At 39.1% G+C, this 21,161-nt stretch overlaps 1 protein-coding gene across 10 annotated transcripts in view; it reads right to left on the minus strand.

Moving 5' to 3' along the window:
* Window positions 1-3,461: 3,461 nt before the first annotated feature.
* ccdc57 (coiled-coil domain containing 57) overlaps window positions 3,462-21,161 on the minus strand; it is a 176,995-nt gene continuing 159,295 nt past the window's right edge. For all 10 annotated transcript variants that reach the window (XM_060844955.1, XM_060844956.1, XM_060844961.1 and 7 more), the window contains one exon: window positions 3,462-5,202. In XM_060844955.1, the coding sequence (XP_060700938.1) occupies window positions 4,979-5,202 (224 nt within the window). In that variant the 3' untranslated portion in view covers window positions 3,462-4,978. The remainder of the gene's footprint in view (window positions 5,203-21,161) is intronic.

A 21,161-nucleotide genomic window follows, 5' to 3' on the forward strand; every position in this document is an offset into this window, starting at 1 on the left:
AGACTGACAGTTCAGTACAGTACCTAGACAGCAATGCACTGTCAGAGACCTTGTCTACACTTTCATGTGACTGTAAATCACATGATACCTTCCAAATGTGAACAGTGAGTTGTGCTGGTGTTGTGACCAACATTTCTCTCTCATACCAAAAGCAGTCTGTGGTGTAGGTCATGTTTTTTAATGAAGACAGTGCTTAAGTGTTTGCCAGAGAGTTTCGTTGAGTCCAAAGTAAGTAACATATCTGGTTAACAACTTTGAGAAGACTACCTTGAGTGCTGACCCGAAGGGTTTGAGGGCAGTTCCAGCTGCTGGCTGTCTTCAATTGGTGGTGTTTCACCCATTCTTTCAAAAATGTACAGCTGCCATATAAATAGTTCATAATTAATTTTCCCCTTTTATGAGTGGTGGCAAATCCATTAGAACCTGATGGTAAAGTCAATGAGGGGTCTGAATGCACATAGCAGTATATTAGAGGTGAATTCATATCGGCATATCTTTTTTGCCATTTCACTTCCAGTTCTTAACTGGATGCAATTTCTCATGTGTATATCTGCACCCAATTGCCAGAAATCTGAAAAACCTCAAACTTCCTGAAAGTTCACGAAGAACTTCCATGGGTCAAAACTCTTTTACACAGAATGTTCCAGCCTGAAAGACTAAGGCACACTTCCTCCTTGCATCATGCTACAGGATATCCAGCTATTAAGGGAAAACCGAGTACTGAGAAAAGATTATAGACCAAGATTATAAGATTCCAGCCAACATTTCCATAAATTTTAATGCCTTTTGATTGACACAATTCTGTCATTGCTGTTATCTATGATCTGAAAATGGTCATCAACATTCTGTTAACATGGTAAATATCAGACATCTAGTTTTAAGAAAATAACTTTTGAAGATTTACACGAATTTCCAAGTTTTATCATTATAGTCTTTTTTTCTTAACATCATCGGTTCCTCTACAGATGTGTCATGTAAAATGGGTAGTAAGTGACTAGGATTTCTCAATTCCCAGCCTGTACAGAATTCACAGAGAGCAGTGGGGGACTGCAATTGGTTTCAGAGTGCCTATGTACATTTGTCTTTAATGGGATAAAAATTAAAATGCTTGAATTGGAGCTTTTCTTTAATGTCATATTTCAATTAGGGAGTAAAATTGTTGTCATCATCTTTGCCATAAATTTGATTAAATAGAAACTAACAAAATATTCAACAGTAATAACCTGAAACTGCTAATTGAGTGAAACAAAAGCTCTAAGAATCCTGAAGTGTGTATTTTGCAGAGTTGACACTCGAGGATACACATTGTGAAATACTTTCTTACCTGATATTTGTAACACTTGCCTTTTTGCTTCAGATTTCAGTTCATATGAGTTTATAGTCATGAGTGGTATATTATTTTTGCAGCTTTTTGAATGTTTCCATTTTGTTCTATTGTCAATAAGGTAGTAACGTTAGCCTTGATTGCTTCATCCAGTGTATGCTTCAGGAATCACTAGTCCATAATCTGTGCTGATGCACTTGATTTCAGTAGGTTGATAATTGTTTTCAAATGTGATAAATTGCTTCAAAATGTAATGACTATTGTGGCTGCCATAGTTTAAAAAAAAACATGATTTCACAAAATACAACAATGAAGAGTCAGTGTTATTGATATTGATATGGACAGAAGGACAATCCTCTGAAAATTGCCTGATAGATACCTGCACCACTGGAACAGGGCTTTGATCTACTGAAGAGCAGCTCTTTTAAACCAGTTGGTCCTTCCATATCATCAAAATTAAACAGAATAAAAGTTTGATCCTAAAAACCTCTGATTTTGAAGTGACATTACTAATAAAAAGTGAACTATTCTAATAATTTCTAGACTCGTTGCTCATGATCAGAGTTGCCAGTATCTGTCCACAGGGAAAGAAGTTTTCTTTTGGTCAAATGAATTTTATTGCACAGGAAGTATTCCATAAGGGCCCTGCAGGTATGTTAAGACTGAAGATTTAAGTTTATTTCCATTATATCATTCTTGGTTAAACTTCTGTTTGCAGTTTGACAACAAAGTAACAATGATCTTTATCAAAATCTGTTATATGGGAAAATTATGTTTATATTTCTTTAACACATATTTGCTTTAATTTCACAAAAGTACGACTTTCATGCGGTTTACGATCTCCTAATTGTTTGTCTCGTGTATTTAATTTTCAACATCAGTATCAATGATCAACTGCTCCAACTAATTAATGTTGCATGCAATGTATGGATAAAGCCTTAACTTTTACTTTTAAATGTGATTTTTCTGTAACTGGTATTGGAATATTAGGATATTAGTATGTAATATTAAATGAAACACTAAGTTCGTAAAAAAAAACTTGTAGGTCTGAAAACTAATGCATCCATCCGCGTATCTGAAGTGTAGATAATGGGAGCTGTAGAGGTTCTGAACCCCTGTTAACAGAATCACAGGATTTTTACAGGACAGAAAGAAGCCATTTGACCCAACAGTTCTGTACCAGTTCTTGTATGATTCCTCCGCCTTCTCCATGTAAATCTACACATTGTTTCTTTTCAGTTACTCTAACTCCCTTTTGATTGCCTCAATTGAAGCAGTTTTCACATCCTCAAGTAGTGCATTTTAGATCTGAATAAATTGCTGTATTAATGTATTTTTCCCTTCACAAAGGCAGCGAAGAGAAAGAATTTATGTCAGCACTGCTAGACAACCAGTTCAGAGCTTTTTGGTATATTACATGATGGGATTTCCTTTTTTGGTTTATTTCATATGTTACTCTGTGTGAAAAAAGTCCTTGTTGCATGGAACAATTGGTATTTATTGTATAACGGAAGTTTCGTTCAGAAATAAAATTAATACATTCACAAATAATTTGAGAGCTATAAAAATCAGTCATACATAAAAAGTAAATCATCTATACTGTGGTGAAACAATTTTAAAATATAATTTCAAAAGTTACCTGATATTAAGAGTTCTTATGAAAAATCTGAAAATTCTATAAACATTCAGATTAAGAAGCATCTCTCAAGAAAGGCAAGTATAATATTTGAGATTGACCTATTGTCAGAACCCAAAATGTTATTGACTTGAAGCATTAACCTATCTTCGTCTTAAATAGATGCTGCTTGACCAGCTGAGTATTCTCAGTATTTCCTAATCTTATTTTAGATTACCAGAATCTGTTGTATTTAATTTTGATTTCCATAATTCGGATTTGAGACAAACGTGTAAAGAGTTTGAGGATTTAAGGTTGAAAACTCCAAGCCTGAACACACGCACCAGCCAGTTTCACAACAGTTTCTACCCTACTGTTGTCAAAATACATTTGACTCACAAACTCTTAATATTCGCTTGTACCTGTGTTTTTGTTTTTACTGCTGTTAACCTTTTTAAAAAAAAATTTCCTACAATGTGGAAATAGGCCTTTTGGCCCAACAAGTCCACACTGACCCTCTGAACAGCAACCCACCCAGTCCCATTCCCCTACACCTAACACTACAGGCAATTTAGCATGGTCAATTCACCTAAACTGCACATGTTTGGATTGTGGGAGGATATTTACTATCTATGCTACTTAACTGTGTGATTTGCCTGTATTACTCTCAAGACAAATCTTTTCACTGAGCCTCGGTATACATGACAATATATTTAATTCAATGAAGTGATCCTATTTGGAGAAATTTCATCAGTTGATTGAACCTCAGAATTCCATGTCAAATCAAGGCCTTTCAATTTAAGGTTGGAAACTGATGGAAAACACACCACCTCTTAATAAGTCCTGTGGATAATGTCATGACCAAATCATGATTTATAGTCTAGTTTATCAAACTTTTGTGCATGAATAAATGCCTGCACATATTGATGTTGTTGGAGATGGTGTCTGCCAAACAAAGTTGAGCAAACACATTGAACGCGTGAGACCCCGATGGTCACAGCATGCAATAAATCTGTATCTGGTTGTTTCAAAAATGGAAAATTGGGGGCACAGAAAAGCATTCAGAATAAGGATAGTTGTGACAACTTATCTTGGGGGTAAGAGAGAAGCATTCCTGCTCCATCTAGCTCACAAGCAGTGCTATAAAAAGCACTTACCTGCTGGATCAGAAATCTGTCTCTCCCTTGAGGAGTCATGTCTCCTGAGCATGCAGCAACCAAACCAGCCGCCATTAAAATCTAATAAGGCTGCAATTTCTGAGGCACTTGGCCTCAAAATTATGGACATGCATCTGGTGAGCAGGATACTGACCCTCTCCCACAAGCATTCTCCAACCTGATTAAAACAGATTTAGATATATTAGGGGATTAGGATTCATTGTTTTAATTAAACATTAATTTTTCTTCTATCCTGAGAAGCTAATTCAGTTGAAAATAAATTAATTCCAAAAGATGTATTATATTTATTCCAGAATATAGCACAAGATGAAGGAAGAGATCTGTTTAACACTGACAGGCAAAAAGTACCCCTCAATGTAATGGGCACTGGAAAAAGTACCAAAAGATTGACAACACAGCAATGTGATGCTCATGTCAAAAAGGTGACAAAGCAGTCAGAGCCAATTGTACTATTTCCCATGTCACGTAAAATAATTGTTTTGGTTATGGGAAGTAAACATCAAGAGTTTCTTTACAGTGATGATCTAGTAAACAATATCTAATATGTATATGAAAACTCCTTTCAGAAAAAGTTACTGGACTGTAGTAAGAACTAGGCATGATATTCTTGACCCAACGCCTGGAGGAAGAACGTCTCCTCTTCCACCTTGGGTCCCTCCAACCACAGGGAATCAATATTGATCCCTTTACAAAGTTCCTGATACGTTGTTAAAACGAAACCTCTAACACTCCTGAAGTTTATGGTTGTTTTTGGGAACTCCAGAGTGGATACTTGAAGAAGTTCAGTGTGAGAAAAAAATATTCAGTCTTGCAATTGCAACACTTTGATCTTTTGTTTCAGATTCTTGCTCATGACAATACTTAGTCACGAATATTGTAATTTCTAATCTTTGCAGTTTTGAATGAATGTTTCTGTTTTGTTCCAGAAGTGGTTAGGCAGTGAGATTTTGCTTTGCTGTGGACATTAGCTTTATGTCCTTGTAAAGTGTACATTGGTTCCTTTCCAGCTTTCTTTGTGGAATTGGTGTCTTCTGTCAGCTGCACCAATTCTGCCTTATTCCCAAGCTTTCTTCCACCAACATCATCTAGAAAAAGGAACATAATTTTTAAAAATAACACCTGAAACAGTGTTTTATCACTAGATACTAATTTATTAAATTAGATGAGGTTTCTATGCTACCCATTGTCATTCAGTGAAAAATTACAAATGCAGATGCTGAAAATGCCAAAACTCTAAATCCAAAAAACCCCACAAGGTAAGAAGACTGGTCCAGAAATAGCATCTATTACCCGCATACAGGCTTTTCACTTGTACCCACATTCAACAACAATAATTAAAACCTGGGAAAACATTTGCAAGTTCTGCTCCTTTCTCCTTTTGTTTTAAAAAATCTTGATCCTTTTTTTTTAGATTAGATTACTTACAGCGTGGAAACAGGCCCTTCGGCCCAACAAGTCCACACCGACCCGCCGAAGCGCAACCCACCCATACCCCTACATTTACCCCCCACCTAACACTACGGGCAATTTAGGATGGCCAATTCACCTGACCTGCACATCTTTGGATTGTAGGAGGAAACCGGAGCACCCGGAGGAAACCCACGCAGACATGGGGAGAACGTGCAAACTCCACACAGTCAGTCGCCTGAGTCAGGAATTGAACCCGGGTCTCAGGCGCTGTGAGGCAGCAGTGCTAACCACTGTGCCACCGTGCCGCCCACAAAATTTTCTAATCAAAATTCTTTGAGGCCGACACATATCTGATACCAAAGTTCATAGACTTTGCTAGTGCCTGCAGAGTGCACCCAAACATGTTGGACACCAGGCACCAACATGAAGGTGAACAGAATCTGCCAGATATCCACTCTGGTTTCCACGGCAAGATTTCTCGATATCTAGCTTGGTTGTTAAAATGGGAAGCTGAATATTAATGAGTTGGGGCTCAACAAGGCATTTAATAAGCAATAATAATTGCCAATTTGCCACTGCCCAGCAAGAAGTTTGCCAGGCTGCTTGTCAAAAGCATAAAAGATGGTGCAAGTTGCTCCTGGCATTGAGATGGGCCTTGCTAGACATCTCCTCAAATTCCTCCAATCTCATCATAGCCCACACTGTTCAGACTTCTATAGAAGTCACCCGTAGATAGGTTAAGGGGGTGAGCAATGATCTGCAAATGGAGTCGATTGCAGGCAAATATGAAATTGTCCATTTTGGCATAAAGAATTTTTTAAAAACATATAATATCTAAATAGTGAGAGATTGCATAACTGAGATTAAGAAGGATTTGAGCAGGCATCTCAAAAGGTTGGTAAGTAGGTACAAGAAATAATGAAGGTTATTCGAACGTTATAATTTATTGCAACTAACTTTTATTGAACACAACAGTAGGGTGTTTATGCTTCAGTTATACAGGACAATAGTGGGACCACATCTGGAGTATTGTGTATGGTTTTATCACCTCATTTAAGGTAGGAGATTAGGCTTGTATTTGCCAATAAGTGTAGAGAGTAATACACCATTTAAGTTGAACATATAAAGTTCCTGAGGGAATGTGACAAGATAAATGTGGATAAGAAGTTTCTTCTTATAAGGAAACATCAAGACTTAGGAGTTTTAAAAATTAGGGGATGCTCACATAAAACATACCATATGATTATTTCTCTCACAGTATTGAGTATAATTGAAATTCCCTTCCTGACAAGGTGGTGAAAGCAGAATTCATGAATATTTTTAAGACAGAGATAAGTAGATTCTTGTTAAAGAAAGGTTATCTGATGGCGGGATGGTGATTTTGACTTTGTAATCTGGTTAGCTAAGGACTTATCGAATGGTTGAGCAAGACCTGAGCGACCAAATGGCCTACTTCCGCTCCTTGTGTATGATTAGTTATATGTAAAGGTCATTCTAGGTCATGATAACCTGTCATACCAATATTAGTTATTGTTGTTGGATTAAACGGAGATCAATGCTGCCAGGAAAATGTTTGGAGAAGAGAAGGAAACCTATTTTCTAAGAAAAAAAACTATGCTGACATTTTAGTATCTTCCAATTATTAATTGTTTTCTTCTAGCTAGAAGCAATAGAAAAGGCATACTTACCTTCAATACAATCTCCTTCTCTAATCAGGGAAGTAATTAACACTGCCCACTCTGTATGTACCTCTAGTCTGTTTTACTTTGGACTTTTTGATAATAAAATACCTTTATTGTTATAAGCATCCAGATCATGTCACTGCTGCAAATCAAAAATGGAATTTTAAAAAGATTTAAGGTCTGCTGGTAGATTATCTAGTGAGTTCTTAAATTATACACAGTTCTCAGTCCATGGGAAGTCCATTAGAGTGACAGCCAAATGCCTCATTATTAAGGAAGAGGAAGATTAGTCAGGATTATCTTTTAGCAATCCAACAGGAAATGCATATGTTTGAGCATTAGCTGAAGATTGGTAAGTTATGATCTCAGCATTGCTGTTAATAACCTACTTGAAACACACCTGTCATACTCATAACATTTAATTCTTAGACAGATGTAAAAATGTGACAGCACTGGTGAAATTAAATGCTAATATAGGTAACTTGTGACAGGGTATAGATGAGAAAATGACTGATAAACAGGGAATAATTCCACTGGAAGCTTTTAACAATAAAATGAACAGTGTCTAAGAATTAAGATTACCATTAACATACAAACCAGAGCATTATGGCCTTCACTTTTATAAATATTTATTATCTGAGTGAGACAGTCAATGATGAGACAGGGCCTTGACTTTTATTTTTCTATTAATAAGTATTTGTTTTTATGATCCTTGTGAACTGTGGGATTCTGTTCAGTGCTAAAGAAGTAAAGTCATCATACTATTGTTAGATCATGGAAATGCTCCCTCAGGAGTAAGAGATGGGAGTTTAACCCAGGGGATCACCGTGCCTCAGGCTAGGGGACAGGTTGAGAAGGAGAGTCCTTCATGGTAACCTTAGCCGGTATGGGAATTGAACCTGCACTGTTTGCATCACTGCATCCCAAGCCAGCTGTCCACCTATGGTAAGCTTTAAAAAGAAAGGTTTGGATTCCTCAACATCAGGACATATCAAAAATGTAATCACTGCTATCTTTTAGAAAATGTTGTACTAGCATGTCATGCCACACTGACATTTATAATGTATTACATACAGAACAGAACAGAAATCTGTTGGCCAGTCATTGACTTCAAAGCAATATGTTACAACTAATAAGATGTTAAAGCCCCTGAATAGTCTGAAACAGGACATTTGACTTATTATATGCATACAGTACCCACATTAGTTGATATGATTTCTTCCAAAATTGAAGATGAAAGAATATTGATATTAGAACCTAAGAAATAAAAGTAGGAATAGGACAAATGGCCCCTCGGTTCTGCTTTGCCATTCAATAACATCATGGTTGAACTATGACTTCAATGTTACATTTCTGGCCAGTCTTCATTTCTCCAATTCTCTTATATTCTAAGAATGTATTGAAGGCTGAAATCAAAGATTGACCACCTACACACCTTGGAAGCAGAGAGTTCCAAATATTCAGAGATATTCAGAAATCTCACTTTACCTCAGTCCTGAACATTGACCCCTTATCTTGAGACTATACTTGCTTGTTTGAGAGATTCTAGTCGGGGGTAAACAGCCTCTCAGCATCCAAAAAATATCCTCCAACTAACCATTGGGAGCAGCAAAGGAATTGTCAAAAATTCTGCTCCTCGCCATGGAAGATTCACTGACAAAATATTCACATACCTCCTTGTGCTTATCAATACCAAGGTTTAATCACAGTCAAATTTATCTTAGCCTATATAATCTCACATTAATAAACAATGGATGATCATTATTCCCATGTTATTGATGCCAAAGCTTTGGTCCCATTTCAAGAGCGTAGACTTTACGATATACAAAGTTAAACATTTCTAAAAACTACAAACTTGATCTAAAATGGAAGGAAGTTCAAACTTTTTATACAAAGATTCTTAGGATAATCCCTTTTTCTCACCCCTGTTCTTCAAATGATAAACTCTGGACTTAACCTGAGATTTGAGCAAAGCAGCATTGATGATTCTCTTAAAGGCTGAAGCTGCTGAAATAGCAGCAAGGCCAAAAAATAGCCAGTGAAGTTAGTTTGTAAATGTTGTTGAGTTCCTAGGGGACCAGAGGAACCAGGAATTCTTTTGACCACATTTAGGAAACCGTAATCCTCTCCTTCCCCAAGATTTACCCATAGCCCCACACTCAAAGAACAATCCAGATATTCAGCCAGTGACTGACCATTCTTCTGCATATCCTGTGGCAGCCTCCTGCCACCAACGTTAAAAGCAACAGAGCCACTTCTCATAATTTCCTCTGTCTCATTTTCCTCCTAAAAAATATTTAGTGTGTCTGCTGACATAAGCAAAGCTTTAACTTTATATAAAAAAAAATTTTACTGTGGCTTCACCTTGTGATGAGCCTGCACAATCATTGACACTGCATTACTTAAAGAGATGCTGTATGTTCTGTTTCATTAGCATAACAAACAGTTAAACTTAACCCTCGATACTATACTGCCTAGCTGGGAACCTACTCTGTTTTGGTCAGAGAGTTGGCAAACAGTGTATTAATGAAGTCTTGTCATCAATGAACAGTCAAACACGCTCATTACCCATCTTAGACACGCTCACTTTACCATATTTCTACATGGGAGTTTAAAAATGAAGAATGTATATTCTGGATGTTTTTATTATGCACAATTAGCTAACTACCTCTGGGTATTTTATGTATATCTTCAGACCATACTTCACCACCTGTTACCAGTTTGCACTTTCCACTTATTTATTTACTCAGGGGAACTCATTATTTTTCTGATGCCTTATTCATGAATCATCATCCGTGTGTTCTTCAGGTCTATAAAACAGTTCTGCATTGCCATACTCTCAACTTATTCATAACATTTTCAACTCTACTTTTTAACTTCAGTTTAAATCAGAAAGGATGGCTTTGTGAACATAATTAAGAAAAATCTTTGTTTTTTTCTTCAATTTCAGAAAGGATAAATGTCACATATTGGATCATACTTGACATTTTTCTAACCTTGAATTCCTCTTCACTGCAAGATCTTAAAAAAAAATGACCCTCTTCAATCCAGCATCCACTTGAAGTGTCTAGAATGTAGAGTATTTCCACTTTTATAGCAATTCTAGTAAGTGTCTACTAAATTTTTTTTTAAAAGAGTGCAAGATTTTTGCCTTGCACCCATCAGGACTAGGATACCAGAAGCAAACCTGAAAAGGAACACCAATTTATAACACCACGAAAAGAGGATGAACCAGCAATGGGCCTGGAGATGCAGGAGGAATAGTTAACTGTCAATCACTGTGCTTTGTTCTGGCTGGTAGATTCTGATTAGTAAGGGGGTTGCCATGGGAATGTAGCAGCGATCGGCAGTCCACATTTAAACATTTTCGTGGTAAAAATTCCTTTTGTCTACACACAAGGAGGTTCTGCGTGGCAATATATATATAAACTCTAGCACACACAAATGCATCACACTGTTAGCCCAATCACTGACAATCATGCATTGGTTTCCAGTGTAATACCTAATACAGTTGTATCAACATTAGTAAATGTTGTCCATGAGCAGAATTACACCTAATGTTGGTCTTGGTATTCAGAGACTTGCAAGCATGGGCTGGTTCAGCATGATTGACATGCAAATGGTCAATAGGACATGTTGTTTGATAATGGTCTGCCAGTCGTCAGGACATATGACCTCGTATCACATCAACATTGCTAATCATATCACATTACTAATTTGTGTGGTAGGCAAAATGACGAGAGAACAAAAAGTACAGAACAGAGGGATTTTAGAATCTAGTCCATGAATCAAAACAAGCTAACATCCAATTGAGCAGGTAACAGGGAAGGCAAATGGAATGCTGACCTTTGTTTCAAAGAGAATGAAATATAGAAGTAGGGAGATTTTGCTAAAACTATAAATGGCACGAATGAGACCACAACTGGAATATTGTGAACAGTTTTGGGCCCCTTTTTCTAAGGGAAGATATACTGGCATGGGAGGCCCTGGAGAGAAGGTTCACTAGGCTGATACCAGGTATGGATGGTCTGTCTAATAGAGTCCTAGAGATGTATAGCACGGAAACAGACTCTTCAGTCCAACTCCTCCATGCTGACCAGATATCCTAAATTAATCTAGTCTCATTTGTAAGCATTTGGCTCAAATCCCTCTAAACCCATCCTATTTACATATCCATCTAAAAGCCTTTAAATGTTGTAATTATACCAGCTTTCATCACCTCCTTTGGCAGCTCATTCCATTCACCCTCTGGAGTGAAAGAGTTGCCCCTCAGGTCTCTTTTATATCTTCCACCTTAAATCTATGGCCTCTGGTTTAGGACTCCCCTACCTCGGGGAAAAGACCTTGACTATTATCCATGCCCCTCATGATTTTATAAACCTCTAGAAGGTCACCCCTCAACCTCTGATGCTCTAAGAGAAACAGCCCCAGTATATTCAGCCTTTCCCTACAGCTCAAACCTTCCAACTCTGGCAACATCCCTGTAAATCTTTTCTGAACCCTTTCAAGTTTAGCAACACCTTTCCTACAGGAGGAAGACCAGAATTGCATGTTGTATTCCAAAAGTGGCTTAACCAACATCCTGTACAGCCCAGCTTTTATACTCAATGCACTCACCAATAAGGCAAGTGTACCAAATGCTTTCTTCATTATCTGTCTACCTGCAACTCCATCTTCAAGGAACTGCGAACCTGCACTCCAAGATCTCTGTTTGGCAACACTCCCCAAGACCTTAACCCATCAACATGCAGCTCCTCACATTTATCTAAATTCATCTATTATTCCTCAGCCCATTGGCCCATCTGATCAAGGTTCCATTGTATTCTGAGGTAACCTTCTTTGCTGTCCACTACACCACTAATTTTGATGTCAGCTGCAACCTTACTAACTATACCTCATATATTCACATCCAAATCATTTGTATAAATGACAAAAAATAGTGGACCCAGCACTAATCCTTGCAGCATTTGGCCGGTCACAAGCCTCCAGTTCGAAAAGCCACCCTCCATCACCACCTTCTGTCTCCTAGCTTCGAGCCAGTTATATATCCAAATGGCTAGTTGTCCCGGTATTCCATGTGATCTAACTTTACTAACCAGTCTACCAGTCAGAACCTTCTTGATAACAAAAGGTTCACAAGGTTTGGCCTGTACATTGGAATTTAAAAGATTATTGAAACATACATGATTCTCAGGGAAATTAACAGGGTAGATGTGAAAGGCTGCTTCCCCTTGTGTGATAGTTCAAGACCAGAGGGTATAGTCTCAGAATAACAGGTCACATACTTAAGACAGAGATGAGGAAGCATTTCCTTTTTGAGGGTAGTGAAACCTGTGGAATTCTTTAACACAGAGGGCTGTCAAGGTTGGGTTATTAAATACATTCAATGTCAAGGTATACCGATTTGTAATCGGTTAGGGAATCAAGGGCTATGGGGAAAAGTCAGGAAAGTGGAAAAGTCAGGACCAGTGATCTCATTGAAAACAAAACAGAGCAAACACAGTGGGCTGAATGGCCCATTTCTACTTCTATATCTTAAGGTCTTTATTGTTCTTGCTGCATTTCCATGCCAACAATGGTCCAAACAATCAGCACCTTCTTCTCATGCTGAATAAATTAGTATTCTCTTTCCAAGTCTGGTTTCTTATTTCTGGTAAGTACAAGACAAAAAGGTTTGACCTTGTGTTTCATTTTAGCAATGTTTAAGTTCTGTTCTATCAAGCAATTATCAAACTTTTGTAATAGAAGTTCTGTTATTCAAAATACTTTCTTGCCTTGCCTGTGGTTACAAAAATTGAAATACAATATGCAGAAATAATGGGTCTCTGTTACTTCTAGAATTTATGTATGCAGATTTTAAGCCATTGAGTGGAAATGGTACAGAACTTCGACACATTAAAAGACAAAAAAAATTTCTGAAAATCATGCTTTTTCTCATATAGTACTGTTACAGGTTAGTGTTTCCACAAGACAGAATATGAAATATATTGGTGCATTCTGTTTATATTGAACTTTATACTGCATCTAATTTATTTCAGATTAGAAAAGCTTGTTGGGAAGTTGCAGTTTACGTATATGCTTGTTTGGAATTTGCAATGTCACATTTCATAAGTGATAGAATTCTCACCTGTCACGATATTGGGTATATGTATTAACATGGACTAAGAGGAAGTTAATACAAAGAAGACAGAGTCAAAATTAATGAGTCTTTTTCAGATTGGAAAGTGATACAAGTGGAGTGCAACAAGAAGCAGTTCTCCGGCCTCAATTATCTTCTAAATATATTAATGACTTGAAGATGACAGCAGAGGACAATATATCCAAATTTGCTGATAGGTGGGAGGGCATGTTGTGATGAGGACATAATGAATTTCCAAGGGGATACAGATATGTTGAGTGAGTGGGCAAAACTTTGACACTGGAGTTTCACATCACAAGTGCAAGGCCATTCTTGGGAATGGGAATCCTGCGCTAACCGCCTAAGCGCAACATATGAACAACTCCGGTTTCTACACGAATGCCGAAAGAATCAAATCCTTCCACAATGTGTCAGGTACAGACCACCAGTCAATAATCCACAAGCCAGGGAAACAGCCAAGCAGAACGGACTCAGGATGATCCAGGTAATGATCACAGACGCTCACAACCGACTGCACAAATACAAACAAGAAATTGCGCGCCAAAAGTCGTTAATTTCAAAGACCGCTAATCATGAATGGACTCGGACCATAGAACAGGCTGTCACTATAGGACAGAACAGGACAACACATCGCAAAAAAAACGGCACTAAAAGAAAAACTGGCCAAACTAACACACAAAAAAGAGGACACTACAACACACACCTGGGTTAAAAACCTCTCCCACAGACAGCTCACAGACACGGAAAGAACTATACTGACCAAGGGACTCAACTACAACCACAGGGACGCCAAGACAGCAGACTTCCTAGCAGCACTGGAATGCACACTCAGGAACAATGGACTGACTGAAGAGACACAACAAACAGTGAGACAAATGGTCGTACCTATGATGATGAGAAAAAGACAAACACATAACCTCAACACCAAGGAGAGGGAAGCACTGAAAGCACTAAGAAATGATAAGAACATAATCATACTACCAGCAGATAAAGGCAGAATGACTGTCATCCTAGATAAATCACACTACATCAAAAAAGCACAACACCTACTAGCAGACACCAACACCTACCAAATGAAGAATTTGGACCCCACACCACAACTCGCCAATAGAATAAATAACACTCTAAGGAATCTACAAAAAAAATGGACAGATAACCAAAGCGGACCTACGAAGAATGAAACCGGAAAGCAACAACACCCCCAGATTCTATGGACTACCCAAAGTACACAAACCAGACATCCCACTCAGACCCATAGTATCACTACCAGGGACACCAGCATACAAACTGGCCGAAGAACTACAACAGAAACTGAAACACCTGGTCAGCGGATCCAAACACTCCATACAATCAACGCAGGAATTCTTGGACGCCATCAGGAATACACACATAGACAAAGAAGAAACCATGATCTCATTCGACGTGACAGCACTGTTCACTTTGATTGACAAAACCATAGCCAGAGAAACAATAGCCAACCTACTGGACATACATAACAGAAAACAGGAGGCGGAACCTATCAACAAAGATGGCATACTTAAACTACTGGACTTATGCCTCACTACACACTTTACATTCAACAATCAGATATACGAACAAATCAACGGAACACCCATGGGATCACCAATCTTGGGACTCATAGCAGAGGCAGTTATGCAAAGGTTAGAACAAACAGCCCTACCACAAATTCAACCCAAACTCTGGGTCAGATATGTCGATGACACTTTCGTAATCATCAAAAACACGGAAATAGAAAAAACACACCGGATCATCAACGCCACACTCACAGGCATCCGATTCACGAGAGAAATAGAAAAGGATAGCCAACTCCCATTCCTAGACGTGATAGTACAGAGAACACCGAACGGAGAATTCACCACAAGGGTACACAGGAAAACAACACACACAGACCAAGTCCTAAACTATGAAAGTAACCACCCCAACACACACAAACGAAGCTGCATCAGGACACTATTCAAAAGAGCTACAACACACTGCAGTACACCAGAACTGCGAAGAGGAAGAGGAACATCTATACAAGGTATTCGCCAAAAACGGATACCCGCACAACTTTATCAACAGATGCCTAAGAGATAGACCACGGAACGAGGACATGCCACAACCAAAAGGACTAGCCACACTACCATACATCAGGAGCGTTTCAGAACTGACAGCCAGACTACTGCGACCCCTAGGACTCATAACGGCACACAAACCAACAGCCACGCTCAGACAACAACTTACTAGAACAAAGGAGCCAATACCCAACATGAGCAAAACTAATGTAGTTTATAAAATACCATGCAAGGACTGCACAAAACGCTATATAGGACAAACAGGAAGACAGCTAACAATCCGCATACATGAACACCAACTAGCCACGAAACGACACGACCAGCTATCCCTAGTAGCCACACACTCAGACAACAAGCAACATGAATTCGACTGGGAAAACACTACTATCATAGGGCAAGCCAGACAGAGAACAGCCAGGGAATTCCTAGAGGCATGGCATTCATCCACAAATTCCATCAACAGACACATCGACCTGGACCCAATATACCAATCACTACAGCGGACAGCTGAAACTGACACCCGGAAGCGGCAAGGACAGACCACTATAAATGCCGGAAGAAACATCAAAGAAGCGCTTTGCAGGAGGCTCCACAGCACTGATGATGTCTCCTAGCCAGGGGACGAAACGTTTGCAACAAAAACTTCCAGCTCGGCGAACAGAACCACGACAGCAAGGCCATTCGTTTTGGAGGAAGATTCAAAAGGCAGACTGTTATTTAAATTGAGAGAGACTCCAGTCAAAAGGACAGAGGGATCTGGATGTTCTTGAGTTTGAAAAACAAAGTTAGCATGCAGGTACAGCAAGTAAGAAAGAAGGTAGGTGGAACTTCGGCCTTTATTTCTAGGAAGTTGGAGTTTAAAAATAGAGGAGTCTTGTTATAACTGTACAAGATGTGGTGAGGCTGCACCTTCAGTAGTGTGTATAGTTTTCATCCCCAAATTTGAGAAAAGATATACTGTCTTGGAGGCAGTTCAAACAAGATTCACTCGGCTGATTCCTGGAATGAATGGGATGACTTATTAAGAACAGCTAAACAGGTTATGATATATAGATTGTAGAAGAATGATTGGTGATCTTATTGAAATATACAGATTCTGAGGGAGCTTAAGGTGGTTGATGTTGAGATGATGTTTCCACCAATGAGGAATTTCGAACTAGGGGCATAGTTACTGAATAAGGAAATACTCATTTAAAACTGAGATGCAAAGGAATTCCTTTTCTTAAGAGTGTAGTAAATATCTGGAATTCTGTACTCCAAAGAGTTATGGATGTTGGATCACTCAAAATATTTAAAGAGTAAATAAAATATTTGACATAGCGGGGAATTAGGGGCTATGAAGAACTGGCATAAAAAAGAAGTTGAAGCTTGGGGCAGATCAGCCATGATCTCATGGAGTGGGGGGTCAGGCTTGAGGGGGCTGAATGAGTTAATCCTGCTCCTATTTCTGTCTGAACTTGGTTGCGAAATCCACCAGTACAAGTTAGGATTGTCGGAATTATGGTCACCCCATGTACAGAACTGCTTCTTTCTGTTAATCTTACATTGTTGGTTAATCATTGATTTGGTCAAGTTGTCTGCTGATAGATAGCAGTTAGTTGCCTGATGTAGGCGTAATCTAAAGTGTCATAATTATTTCACATAGTTTCCAAAACAGATAACCTTTCCACCTAACCAACAGACAGTGGTGTGCAATCAAACTGTTCCTAAGATAAAAGGACCCAGTAGACTTAAAACAAACAAGTTTGTCTGACTTGAAATATGCAACAAAGTAAAGTTCAATACAATCCCAGGACTAAAGCTGCAATTTTGTTGCAAATCTTTTGCTTTCAGAAGGTTCGCACGAATGGCTGAGTCAGTGAACACCACCCTGTGCAATAGCGAACTATTATAGACAAAGGCAAGTTCAGGTCCAATTCAATACTGAACTAATCGCAGCCATGAAATCTGTTGGGTTTCTCAAGCAATCTGAGCTACGTTTCCTGCTCTTGGGCACGATCAGATGACTTGCTGGAAAGCAGGTGTGTGCCTATCATTCTGAGAATAGAAAAGGCTCAGCTGTGATGTCCTCTGAAGTCAAATAGTCTGGGATATTGTTTTTGCAATGTGAATTAAGGGCGCTGCTTTGTCCCTGAATGGAGTTGAGCTCTTGAATATTGGAGCTAAATATTGGAAAAACTGCCTGTGAAAGAAATGACAATATCTGCTGACATCCTCAAAATGCTCTTCATGTGCATCGACAAAATGTATATATCGAGTGCCCCTGCCATTAACATTCTGTCCTGTTTGTTCATATTTATTATGCCTACTTGGGTGATGTCACGTTGTTTTTACTAGAAAAGCATTTCACACAGAAAGTTCTGCACACGAACACTTTACGTGCAATGCGGATATTTTGCAGGTGTTAGGAGACACAACCCAAGAAAACGATATAAAAGGTGATATTTGCCTTATGTTTTTGTTCTAGACAGGGACATCATTTTGTCAGAAGAGACTTGCTAAAGTGGCTTGTGGCAGGAAAATGGATTGCAGGAATTTTCTTACCCTGGGATTTGGTAGAACACAAATCCCAGCAAGATTGTACTCAGGAGCAGGAGCAGGTCACTCAGTTCTTTTGAGCTTTGTTCTGTCATTCATCAACATCATTGCTCGTTTAACGTGGTCTCAATTCCACTTTCCTGTCTGCCACCCCCGCCAATAATTAATTCATCTCTTATCTACTGAAAATCTAACAAATATAACCTTGAGTAAATTAGAAGACCCAGCTTCCATTGCTTTTCATGGAAGAGCATTTCTATTGACCCTCTGACAGAAATTAGTTATCTTCATGTCTCAAAAGGCAGACCTCATTCTTAAATTTAGTTCCTACCCCTCGAATGAGGGGTAGAAGACATTCCTGTAGAAGATATACAGTCTTCTTTGCACTGCTCCCCTTTCTTGGAACCTAGTGCTTTCTAGTAGAAAAGAAACAGTTTCACCAAAAATTGAATTGTTTTTAGAGCAGTTATAAGTATTACCAAGATGCTGAATGGTTCTCCAGCTAAGTTCAGCAAAGTCACTCAGACATTGCACATAGATGGTGGCTGGACAGCAAAAGCCAAAATGACAATGTTCACACCTCATAAGAACTGTAATCTGATGGGACCAAGATTTGTTCATTGGTTTAGTCAAATAAATCGTAGTCAATGTCCATTGGTACAACAGCTTTATTGATCTCCTGAAAGCAATGTCAACAAATTGATTGCTGTTAGATTTGCAAAACCAAATATTAGATAAGTAGTAGATGGAATTTCAGTGTTAGCTGAATGTTGCTAAAATGAAGGACAAATGTGTTGAAACATTCTATTGGCGCGATTGCTTCTTCATCTGATCTTAAGGTATGGATTGTTGTTGGCTATATGCTAGATATTGTACCAGATATCATCTTGTGCGAGCGACCAAAAATGAGAAGACCAGAAAACAAAGGAATTGCGATACATAATTGAGCCTTGCCTTTCATTGTGAAGCATGGAGATAGTGAGTGTTAAACTGCCTAACTTAAATGACAGCAACACACACCCCAGCATTATTGATGTTGCTAAGTGGGTGCACATCTTAGAAAAGCACCCAAACTTAGGCAAGGTTAGCATCACTTAATTTGCAGGTTCATTCCTGCAATTTTTGTTCTTCGTGAAAGTGTCTTCGCAAGAATAATAGAAATGGCACACAGCACACCCCAAGATTCTCTGATACGGCATGAGAGATCATGGAGCAGGTGATGGACTATAGGGAGAGAAGTCCTCTACCCCTATGGGGCCAGAAGGCTTTCTAGACAGACATCGAGGGGGCAGTGATATCAGATAGATGTCTTTGTCAATTGAAATGGGTTATCCCAAGAACCTGGATGCAGCATGGGAAGAAGGTTAATGATTTCACATTTGTGGTCAAGGTCAGTGAATGTATCAAATACACTGGACTAACACATGAACCATTATCTTTATATGCTACTGAATTCACCGCACACACTTCACTCACCTATGAACAAATAGTCAAGCTTAACTCAGTTCTCACTTTCTACCCTCATCCACCCTCTCGCACTTCATAGTGCTGTAAGACTCAAAGTGACATCTCACCACTTGCACACACTTATGATAATAAGGACTCAAAAGCATTGGAATCACTTAGTGAACTCTCATAGTATAGAGTAGCGTATAAATGGAACGAGCAGCAGAGGACAGGCACATCCTTATATCCTCACCTGCATAGAGGAGATACTTCAAGAGGGCACAGTAGTGAAATAAACAACACCTGAAGACCACCATTTCAACAATCCAAACAGTATTTCATACAAAAATCATTTCATTACCATTTTGCATTCTCCTGCAGTCATTCTTGTGGGTTTCTTTGCGTGTTCCGGTACTGCTTCATTGGCTACAGCAATGCTATAGAAAAACTGACAGTTTTCAATGGAGGAGTCTACAGATATCCTTATGTGATGTTCTTGCATCACTCCACACCTTGTATGCCCGACTTCAGATGGCATCACTTCAGCCATGGGCAGAAGCAGTGTGCGCTGGCTGGTTGACTGACAGACAACAGCAAAGTCACTGACAAAATGGCTGTATTGGGAGGATGGATGCAGTCATCCTGAGAGAATACAGTGGTTGATGCTCTGATGAAATGTTGCCAGTCCTGAGGAACTGCATGTCAGCAATCTAGCCACATGTGGGAGAACAGATTGATGAACCACTGCAAGAGCTTGCTTGGTCCATTGAGCACTGATATCCATAGCAATCTGAGGGCACAGATACAGGAAGCAAGAAATGGGAAGGTATGGGACATGGTGTGTGATTGTTATACAATGGAGATTTGACTGCTGTTTAGCAAAATGGAATTGAGGTGATCATGAATGGTATGGTCAGAAAGGGAATGTGTTGATTGCCTCTCCCGTTTCTTGTGCTTTTTCTCTTGCTCTTGAGCTTGCTTGCCTTATCCCTGTTAGAAACTGCTGTGTCCTAATGATGGCTAGATTGTGCTGCATACAGCAGATCATGAAGTACTGGGACACAGACTCCGGTATGCTCCTGCAGTTCAAGCAGTAGTAGAACTGCTGAAGTACTTAATAGCTTGCATTATGATGCTTCGTGTAGTAGCACGGCCCTCTTTAAACACATGCTGGCTATGTGTTGTGCACATGTACACCAGAGTCAAGAGCTAGATGTTATGGATCCCGTGGTCATGCAGCGGGCACCCTCTCATCCAATAGGGTGCACAAGCATTGGAGGGAATGAAGCATTGCCCTCAACTTTCTTTTAAAGTTAAAGAATCACTTACAAGATTTGAGTGTTCCTGGATGGCCAGCATTTATTGCCCATCCCTAGCTGACCATGAGAAAGTGGTGATGACCTGCCATCTTGAATTGCTGCAGACCATTGGTGTAGATTACAGCCGTTAAAAAGGCAGTTCCAGGATTTTGACCCAGTGATAATGAAGGGATGGCAATATATTTCCAAATCAGGATGGTGGGTGGCTTGGAGGGGAAGTTGCAGGTGGTGGGTGTTCTCATTTATCTACTGACCATGTTCTTCTAGATTATCATGGGTTTGGAAGGTGCTGTCTTGGAGTGTTGGTGAATTCAGAATCATAGAATCCTTACAGTATGGAAGCAAGTAATTTGGCCCATCGAGTTCACACCAATGTTCTAAATAGCATCTCATCCTATTCCTGCAACCCTGCATTTCCCATGGTAAGTCCACCTA

This window comes from Hemiscyllium ocellatum, chromosome 25 (assembly GCF_020745735.1).
Source record: "Hemiscyllium ocellatum isolate sHemOce1 chromosome 25, sHemOce1.pat.X.cur, whole genome shotgun sequence".
Lineage (NCBI taxonomy): Eukaryota > Metazoa > Chordata > Chondrichthyes > Orectolobiformes > Hemiscylliidae > Hemiscyllium > Hemiscyllium ocellatum.